The following is a 9,999-nucleotide window of genomic DNA, read 5'->3' as shown; positions in this document are numbered from 1 at the left end:
TAGTTACCCTTAAAAGGGACAGTGGGAATACATGATTTTTAATCCTACACAATCGATCTGCAAAGTATTGACAAAAAAATCACATCATGAGTGTTGCTCGTAAGGACCGCTATTGTATAACCATTCATCAACAAATACCGCTTCCCAAATTGAGTAAAAATGCAATCCGATCGCCGCAGAAGTAGGAATAAACCAGAAACGGGCTCACAAATACCATCAATATCTACCGGAGGAGCAGCGATGAAGGCGATAATAAATACGGAAGTTACAGTGAATTGGGCGTGAAGCATCGTTCAAACAGTTTTCCATCCCCCTATAACAGAAATAGATGAGGAATCTTCTTGCATACTCCTTACCAGAACGCTTTTCCTGGTTCAGAAGAATAAGATACTGAAATTGTGGCTTACATATGGAAAATGCCTTCGTCTTGAAGCTAACAATGCACACCACGGTGAAATCGATGAAGTAGCTGCTTCGATAGGACCAGTAATTATTGGAATTGCCTAGGCTTGAAATTGCTTCTCATTCTCATAGTTACGAAATGGTAGGGATCATCAAAACACCGAACCATTAATGTAAAGACGATTTTTGGTGCTAGTTATCCCGTTGTAGGAGTGGCCCTATCTTCTTCTACTTCTTTTTAGAAAAGTGTACCTATCTTCTTTTGCGCATGACGAAGCTGTTTTTTTAGATACTAGTGCTCAAACGTTCAGACAAAAGCGCGTGTCTAGATGCCCGTGCCACCTTCGCCACGCCCACCCGTGGAAAAGGCCACGCCTGCTGCTCCTCCCCCTTAGCTCCCTCCTCTCTCTCTCTCTCTCTCTGCGACCGTGAGATCGGACGCCCGCCCGCCCACCGCTCCTTCCCCGCTAACCTCCTCCTCTAACTCTGGACGGGCGGGACCCGAGAGCCAGCATAAGGACGAGCATGCCCTATCTGCAGGATCCTAGGTGCGCTGCGCGCCCCACCGGCCGGCCCATGGCTCGTCGCGTCCCATCCCCTGATGCCCAGGCTGTGGCCCCCATGACTCTCTACCTCTGAAACATGAAACATTTGGATGCAACATACGACCGAAGCAGATGAAACATTTGGAACATATAGTTGCAAAATTACAACATGTGTGTGAAACACATGCAACATCCAGATAAAACACTTGTAAATTGCAACATAAAAACACTTATTTGCGATATAAAACTGAAATAGCTGAAACATTTCGAACATACTCTTGCAACATAGGTGTGAAAACATGTGCAACATCTCATAAAAAACGCTTGCAACATACGTCTGAAACAGATAAAATATTTTTGAGCAAACGATTGTTACATGTCTCTGAAATATTTGCAACATATGCAACATCCCGATCTACTTTTGCAACATCCATACGAAAACACGTACAACATACATGTAAAACATCTAAAACTCTTGAAACATATATTTACAATATATGAGATGGGAGGTCGGAGCAGGTTGATTCCGGCTTCGGGGCGCGAGCACCACCAACACAGGCTGCTCTCATGGGTGCGCTTGGCTCGGCCGGGAACCAACCAGAGGCGCCACAACACCACGAGCACCAGTAGAGGCGGGCGGTGTGCCTGACGGCTTGAGAGCGAGCGGCACTGGTGGGTGCGCGGCCGGTGGGACTGCAAGAGCAAGGAGTGAGAGCGCGTGGGTGGGAGTGCGCGACGGGTAGGAGCGAGAAGCGAACATCACAGGGTGGGGCGCGTGAGGGAAGATGGTTGTGGTGGCAAATGCGTAGTGGGACAGACTCACAGCCGCACAGCGTTGTGAAGCGTACGATGGACGAGTAAGTGGGTAAATATTTTTGAAAGAGAGAGACGTAAAGAGGATTAGACATGGGGCCACGCAGGTCAGAAAGACGACGTCCGATCTGATGGACGCCTGCTCCTGAACATTACCTTTTTTTAGTGGAACATGATGAAGCTGGTAACGCCCAGCATTCTCTGTTGGGCTTACTAAGCCCATTTAGCCTGTTCCGCAGCCTGACTATCCGTAACAAGTAACAACAATCCTGTAAGGCCCAACTGCACGCCTTCCTGGACTGGCCTTGAGCCCTTGTCGAAAACGTGTCCCTCAGCCCATCACTGCACGCGCCGAGCCCCAAGTCCGACCTCCAAACTCCGAACTCCAAACGGTTCCGGCGGCGGTGGCGGGGCGCCGCGCACGGCACCAATTCTTTCCACCACCTCCACCTCCACGCTCTCCGTACTCCGCACGCAAGCCTCTCCGACTCCGACTCCGAGTTCGACACCGTCTCCGTCTCCGCCTCCGCCTCCGCCTCCCGTCCCACCCTCGCACTACAAATCCCCGTACTACAAATCCTCTGCACCCCCATCGCATCGTCGTTGCCAGCCGAAGCCGCACGTTGCTCGCCGCAATTGCCAGCGCGCCACCCGACCAATCTCCGGCCGGAAGCACCTGCACCTCGCACTCGCGCATCTGCAGCTCGATCCCGCTACGGTCGGCAATGGGTCACAAGAACAAGGAAGGCGGCAGGAAGGCAGGCGGCGAGGCGTCGGCGTCGGCGAAGGCCCCGCTGCCAGCACCGTCCGTCAACTTCAACCCCAAGGACGTGACGGACCCGTTGGAGCTCCTGGACATGTGCGTGGCGGCGCTCCACGACAAGTCCACCTCCGCGGCCACGCGGGAGGCGGCGCTGGCGTCGCTCGTCGGCGCGCTCGAGGGCGGCGTCGTGCCGCTCGACGAGGCCACCGACGGCAGGCCCCTCGTCATCTTCGCCGTCTGCGGCGTCTCCATCAAGAAGGGGAGCGCCGCCCCGGCGGCGTTCGCCAAGGAGGCCCGCCTCGCGTACCGCGCCGTCGGCCTCCTCGCGCTCACCCTCCACAACGGCGGCGCCACGGAGATCCTGGCCGAGTCGTTCCCGATGCTGGCCCGGACGCTGCAGCAGCCGTCGTCCATGGACCCGACGACGGTGGCCTACGTGCTCGACTGCCTCGCGGCCGTCACCTTCGCCGGCGCGCTGGGCACGGAGGACGCGGAGCGGTCGCTCAAGGCCATCTGGGGCGTGGTCTGCCCGAACCCGAGCTCGAGGTCCCCCAACCCCAAGGTGGCGGTCTCGGGCAAGGCGAGCGCCGCCCAGGTGGTGAGAGCGGCCGCGGCGCTCTCCACGTGGACGTTCCTCCTCACCACCGCCACCATCACGGACGCGCAGCGGAAGGCGGACCGCGCCGCCTGGAACGCGACCGTCGCGTCCCTCGCGGGGCTCCTCCAGGCCGACGACCGCGCCGTCCGGATGGCCGCCGGCGAGGCGCTGGCCGTGTGCGTGGAGCTGAACCTGACGCAGCACACCCCGCGGAAGGACATGGAGGCGATCAAGGCCCGGGTGTGGGACCTGGCCGCCGAGGCCGGCGGCAAGGGCGTGGACAAAGCGCTGCTCGTGGAGCAGAAGGAGCTGTTCCGGCAGGTCTCGGCGTACATGGAGCGCGGCGAGCGGCCGACGAAGGCGCTGCAGACGTCGTCGGACCGGCGCAAGTCGATCAAGGTGTCGACGTGGGCCAAGATGGTGCAGCTCAACTTCCTGCGGCGGTTCCTCGCCGCCGGGTTCCTGAGCCACGTGAAGGGCAACAAGCTGTTCAAGGAGTCCTTCGACGCTGGCGCCGACGAGAAGAGCACGCTGTCGATCGCCAAGAGGAAGCTCAGCATGAAGACCAAGGACAAGGTGATGAAGATGAACCGCGAGCAGGCGTGGGCGGCCAAGAACGTTTTCTGCATTCCTCAAGGAGGGCCGCCGGAGGGCAACAGACCGGAGCAGCTTCTCAAACTTGGCTGGCACTAGTTCACTTCTTAGGCTTTGTTTAGTTCGTGAAATTTGAGAATTTGGTTACGGTAGTACTTTCGTTTTTATTTGGCAATTAGTGTTTAATCATGGACTAATTAGGCTCAAAACGTTCATCTCGCGATTTCCAACCAAACTGTGCAATTAGTTTTTTTCGTCTATATTTAATGCTCCATGCACGTATCGTAAGATTCGATGTGATGACTACTGTAGCACTTTTTAGAAACTAAACACAGCCGAGTTTATTTTTCCTTCACTATTTGATTTGATTGATGAGTATTTGAAAATGTACGACGTGCATTGTCATTATTACCAAGCTAATAAACAACTCATATTAGTAGTTACTCCGTACTCCGTACTAAGCACAAGCATCATTACTCCTGATGAAAACGGTCTATCGGTCTGCAGTTTCTAAAGCCTTTTTCTTCTCCTGAACAAAACGTTTTTTATGAAAGGATTCTGGTTTTCGAAAACATTTCCGGCCTAGCCCGACTCGGCTACGAGAGCACAACGTTCCTTGTCACAGCCCGGACTCTGGCTATGGACCTACCTATGATGCCTTCCAAGTTCTATAACAAGGAAAAAGTCCCGTTTGTTTCAAAAAAAAAAAGGGAAAAAGTCCCGTGGAAGGTTAGAATTATCAAACGAGGTTAAATCCATTCAGAATCTAGTTTTTACGTGTAGTGTCCACAAAAATTAATAAACATAGAAACTTTACTAGCATTAGGACTGCCCTTATGGAGACTAAGGAAAAAAAAAGTTACGGACTCATGATTCCGTTAATTAGTTAACTCTTCAACGTCCCTAGAGTATGGTATCACTTCACTTGACGGATCTCTTGGCCTCGCCACATGGCCACTTCCAATTCTTTGGAAGTGTCCGATGCAACAGCTATCATGCATCCGGCATTGTGCTGTCCATGCAACACCGAGATTGATCCAAAAATTCCGGTAATATACACCGAAAAGAAAGGTTCATACTAGTACTAATTATACTTGACCAAATATATAGAGTCGTACTAACTACTACTGAAAAGAATTGTATCCTGAGTTTTTTGGGGGTTCCTTCATTTCACAGGTAGTTTCTGACTTGCTTCACAATTTGAATCCACATACATTCACACAACTGCGCACAAATGATTAACAGTGAATGGGTGATCTTGATGCATGCAAATTCCCTAACAAGCTAAAACAACTTTTCTTCGATTGGGATGTGCTTTTCTTTTGGCTGACAGATGTGAACAGTGCGGATGATCAGTGTGTGCACTCTGTGATCAAATATCGGAAATGATGGACCACATCCTGATCGAGTGATTGGTTGAGTCTTCGGCCAAGTGTGGTTGATGGTGCTGGGGCATTTGAACCTTGGTTATTTATCCACTCAGCTCCAGTTCTTGTCGAACGGTGGCTGCAGACTTGCAGACCCCCAAGCTGATGTCTCGTCAATTCCTGCGAAGGGTCAAGCGTGGTCCCGTTGATTTGATGGAAAATTTGGAAAGAGCGAAATAACAGAACCTTCATTATTGGTGGCACGTCCTTATTGATGGACTCTATCGCCTCTGAGGCTAACTGCTAACCTCTCTGGTGCACGGCCGCACTGCAGGATTCAGGAAGCTGCAGTTGCTGAGACCTTGTTGCTTTGATCAGTTTGCTTTCGAGTAGAGCTTCTAGTCGCAGAGCTGTGTACGTCTGTGACCGGTGATGTTGTTGTTTTCTTCGACGATGAGTTTCGGATGGTTAAAAACCAGTTTTTGCCTTTAATTTCTAAAATATGGATTTTGAGCAAAAATTGGTGGGAGTGTTTGTGGCAAAGGCTTGTTCAATTGAACTTATTCCATCACATATGGCTTACGCAACACCAGGCACAAGCAGTGTGTGAAGTACCGGTACAGGTAGAAGTACATGACCAAAGAATACTAATTTATACACATCTATTTTGTGATCTTCTTTATGCCTTTTGAAATCCAAAAATAACACCAGACAACAAATTGCTCTTGTTACATGCTGACAAACTGTCATCAGTTCATCACTTCTTTAGCACTTGTCAGCCTCCTTGAACACTTTCTGGCATTTCTCAACCACATTGCTACTGAACTTCTGCATGGACAAGTGGATGTATGATCTTCCCCTTGTCAGCCTCCTTGAACACTTTCAGGCATTTCTCAACCACATTGCTACTGAACTTCTGCATGGACAAGTGACTACACACCTAACATTGAAAAAAGGGTAGATGGTGAATCCACAAGAATTCCAGTGCTTGCAAACTGCTCGAAAGCGAGGGACGTCGATTGGGCGGAGTCCATGGCATATCATGGAGAGCAGTTCTGGTAACAATTTTGACCAGGGACGCTGTTATTCTTCCCTTCATCATGGCTCGCCATATCCTTGTTGCCTGCTTCTTTCACAACGAGTTTAGCAAGCCTGCATGGTGGAACATAGAGTAAGTTATGACTCATTATAGGACATTAATCCTCAACTGATGCCACAGGCTAATTAAATTTCAGAATTGTAAGTAGAGGTTCTACATTATTAACACTACTCCGAGTAACAACGGAAGTAGAGAACAGAGGCTTTGTGAACTAAAACTACTCCATCGACAAGTTTTTGTACTAGATCGATATTATAAAAAAAAACAAGTTTATGTAGGAGCAGCAACAATATTGTAACCGGCCAGCATCAATCAGTAAAGGAAAGAAAAAACAGGCCACAATCTTCATCTAAGTGACTACACACCGAGCATATTGTATCAAGATTCACCTCTTTTCTTGGCAAATTTCATCTGACCAGGAGGCCGCCAAGGGTAGGGGCCAGAAAGCGGGGGGGGGGGGGGGGGGGGGGGGGGGGGGGGGGGGAGGGAGGGGGGGGGGGGCGACGGGAACTAGGCCGACGAGGGCAGGGGCGACGGGACCTGGCGCCGGAATCGCCTGGCGGCGCTCGCTCGCAGAACGGTCTGGTCGCGGAAACAAACCGCCTGGCGGCGCTCGCTCGCAGAACAGCGTCTGGGGTTTTTTTTGGAAAACTGGCTGGCAGGTGGGAGGGTTTAAGCGCAAAATAGTCCCACCTCTCACCCCATCCATTGGTTTGGCATCCTGTGGATCTGATTCGTAGTTTCCAAGTTTGCACAGGTTCCCTGGTTTGCACCTGATATGTTGCCTTTTACGAATGTGGCAAAAACTGAGAACAATAATTGGCCTGTTTGGATCCCACCCGGTTTTTAAAAGCCAGATTCTTAAAAACTGGCGAAAACCAGAGGAATCCAAACATGGCCTTGTAGGTACTATGTTTTTTTTTTTGTGATACTTGTTCTGTATCTTGCCCGCCAGTGGTAAGCCCAGGCTATGCTTGGGGTGGCCGTCTTGTATTGTGCTAGTTTCAATTGAGGAACAACCACGCTTAGTAGTGAGCATTTGAGCAATATTCTGTTTTGTAAGATAGTTCACACAAAATATTTCTTTGGAAAAAGGAGCTATCTCCAGCCTCTACATGCAACCTTGTTTGGGTTTTTATGACAGAGTTAATTAAGCTAAACAACCGATCAAACCGTGGAACCGCAAATTGAAGAATGAAAATTAAGTAAAGCAAATTCTATTTTGAAAAATGACATAAATTTTGTCTTCACCCGACTTCATTTAAAAATGTTATGAATTTATATGTATTGCAGATATTTTTAAGGGCGCTTGACTGAGTCAACTGCCTTTGAAAATCGCTTTGTAGGGACGGTTGACTTCACTTATTTTTAAAGACGGTTGACATAAGCAACCATCTCTGAAAATTATATTTTCAGAAGCGGTTACCCTTGGCCCTGAAAATAGACAGTGATGGTTTACTTAACAGAATCGTCCATGAAAATGTATTTTTAGACTTGGCCCTGAAAATAGACAGTGATGGTTTACTTAACAGAATCGTCCATGAAAATGTATTTTTAGAGGTGATTTGTAAGTTACAATGCTCCCGGAACTAGTTATAAACGGTTCCTTTCTTTCACAGGTACTAGTTTCTGACTTAGTTCACAGTTTGAACATACACATTCACACACTTGCGCACAAATGATTAACGGTGAATCGGCGATCCTGATGAATGGCCCAACAAGGTAATAAAACAACTTTTCTTCGATTGGTGTGCTTCAATATATGGAATGTGGTGTCCGAATTCTAGTCTAGCTGGAAGTTGGGATTTGGGAACAACTACTCACATGCGAACTACTCATGTGAACACTTGTGACTTGTGGAATGTAGCTCAAAAAAGAAAAAAAAGGGAATTATCTCCAGCCTCTCCATGCAACCTTGTTTGTTTTTCTTGGACAAAGTTAATTCAGCTAAACAACCGATCAAAACATGGAACTGCAACTTGAAGAATGAAAATCAAATGAAACAAAGTCTATTATCATTCCTCCATCTGCCATTATATAGCTCACAAAAAGCATGATACACAGTTACACACATTTTGTCGTGGTCCAGCATTGATCTAATGCCATCGAAAACCATAAGCAAAGCAAAGTCGACATCCTCACAGGCAAGCAAAGCACATGACGGAACTACGTGCAGTACGTATCACACAGCGTTCACTGTGCATGATCGATCAGGGCTTGACGACGCTGCCATGGCCCGCGGCGGAGGAAGCCGCCCTCGTCAGCGAAGTGAACGTGACCACGGGCTCCACGGGGCTCTCCTCGACGCTGGCGACGAACGTGTCGTACCGACGGAACAGCTCCGCCACCATCAGCCGCCCCACCGCCACCACCGCGTCTTTCCCGGGGCACTGCTTGTTCCGCTCCGCGGCCGCGCCAGTCTCCGGCCCGTTCGACCACACCACGTGCTCCAGCAGCCGCCGCCGCTCGCCGTCGTCAGAACATACAGCGAACCGGTCGGGGACGAACTCGCGGCCGCGCCGGAACACGCGCTCGTCGCGCGTCGCCAGCGGCTGGTACCCGAACACCATCTCGCCCTTCTTCACCTCGTACGCCGCGTCGTGGCTCTCCACCACCGTGTCCCGCCGCGCGCGCCCGTACTGGAACTCCACCGGCGGGTTCATGCGCAGCGTCTCCCACACGAACGACTTCACCAGCGGCATCTTCTCCACGTCCGACAGGGTGATCTCGCCGCCCGGCGTGGGGACGACGGCGCGGACCTCGGCGGCGAGCCTGGCGTGCAGCTCCGGCCCGCAGCGCGCGAGCCACTTGACGACGTGCGGCAGGAAGATCTTGTACCCGCCGTAGGCGTTGAAGATGGCGAGGAAGATGAGGTTGTGGAGGAGCTCGTCGCGCGGGATGGCAGCGCCGCCCGGGTCGGCCTCCTTCTCGGCGTCGTCGAGGATGCCCGCCGCGACGTCGGCGAAGTAGGCCGTCAGGTCGGCGTAGTCGCGGCGCACCAGGAAGGGCGGGAGGCGGAAGGTGTGGAGGAGCAGGTCCTCCAGCAGCCACGGCCTGATGGCCCTGCTGGCGAGCGGGTGGAGCTGGAAGGCGAGCCACTTGTACGCCTTCGCCGCCGCGCCGTCGCCGATGGCCTTGCTCGGCAGCTTGCCGCCGAACAGCGCGGCGCAGGTGAAGTCCAGCATGTGGCGCATGTTGTGCTTGTTGAACTCCACGCCCGCGGCGGCGCCCGCCGCGAGTTCGGCTTCGACGGCGTCGAACGTGGCGGTGAAGGCAGCGCCGAACGCCGGCGCGACGTGGTGCATCCGCGCGGCCGCTAGGCGGATCACGACGCGCTTGAGCGCGGCGTGGCGCGGGTCGGCGCCGTCGAGGAACGCAAGCGGCCGGTGGCCGCCGAAGAGCGCGAGCGAGGGCATGTAGGTGCCGTCGAGCGTGCCGTCTTTGTCGACGCGGGAGTCGTCGAGCAGGACGCGGAAGCTGCGCGCGTCGAGGACGGCAACGACGCGGGAGTCTCCGGAGAGGAACGGGCCCGGCGGCATGTTGACGCGCAGCACGGTGGCGCCGCCGTGCTTGGCGATGCGAGAGCGGAAGTACTCCTCCGCGCCCTGGAAGTAGAAGTAGTCCAGGCGGTCGCGCAGCGGCGAGAAGAAGGGCACGCCGTAGCTTCCCGGGATCTCGCGGACCCGGAGGCCAGAGGGCGACAGCTTCTGCTGCTCGTCGCCGGCGTTGGCTCGTTTAGATGCCATGGCTGGGAAGAGAGAGCAGTAGGACAGCTGGCGTTTAGTGTGTCGAATAGTCCTCCGATCCAGCGCGTGCTC

At 52.5% G+C, this 9,999-nt stretch overlaps 2 protein-coding genes across 2 annotated transcripts; one reads left to right on the top strand and one right to left on the bottom strand.

Annotated features, from left to right (window-relative positions):
- Positions 1 to 2,367: 2,367 nt before the first annotated feature.
- Positions 2,368 to 3,912, top strand: LOC136533845 (uncharacterized). The gene has a single exon (XM_066526358.1). The coding sequence runs from the start codon at positions 2,486 to 2,488 to the stop codon at positions 3,812 to 3,814; it is 1,329 nt and encodes a 442-aa protein (XP_066382455.1). The 5' UTR covers positions 2,368 to 2,485; the 3' UTR covers positions 3,815 to 3,912.
- A 4,264-nt stretch (positions 3,913 to 8,176) lies between these two features.
- LOC136533849 (allene oxide synthase 3-like) lies at positions 8,177 to 9,999 on the bottom strand. Its single transcript, XM_066526361.1, has one exon. The coding sequence runs from the start codon at positions 9,925 to 9,927 to the stop codon at positions 8,392 to 8,394; it is 1,536 nt and encodes a 511-aa protein (XP_066382458.1). The 5' UTR covers positions 9,928 to 9,999; the 3' UTR covers positions 8,177 to 8,391.

This window comes from Miscanthus floridulus, unplaced genomic scaffold, assembly GCF_019320115.1.
Source record: "Miscanthus floridulus cultivar M001 unplaced genomic scaffold, ASM1932011v1 os_1252_2, whole genome shotgun sequence".
Lineage (NCBI taxonomy): Eukaryota > Viridiplantae > Streptophyta > Magnoliopsida > Poales > Poaceae > Miscanthus > Miscanthus floridulus.
The sequence above is the reverse complement of the archived record's forward strand: the minus strand, read 5'-3'. Positions and strand labels throughout refer to the sequence as shown.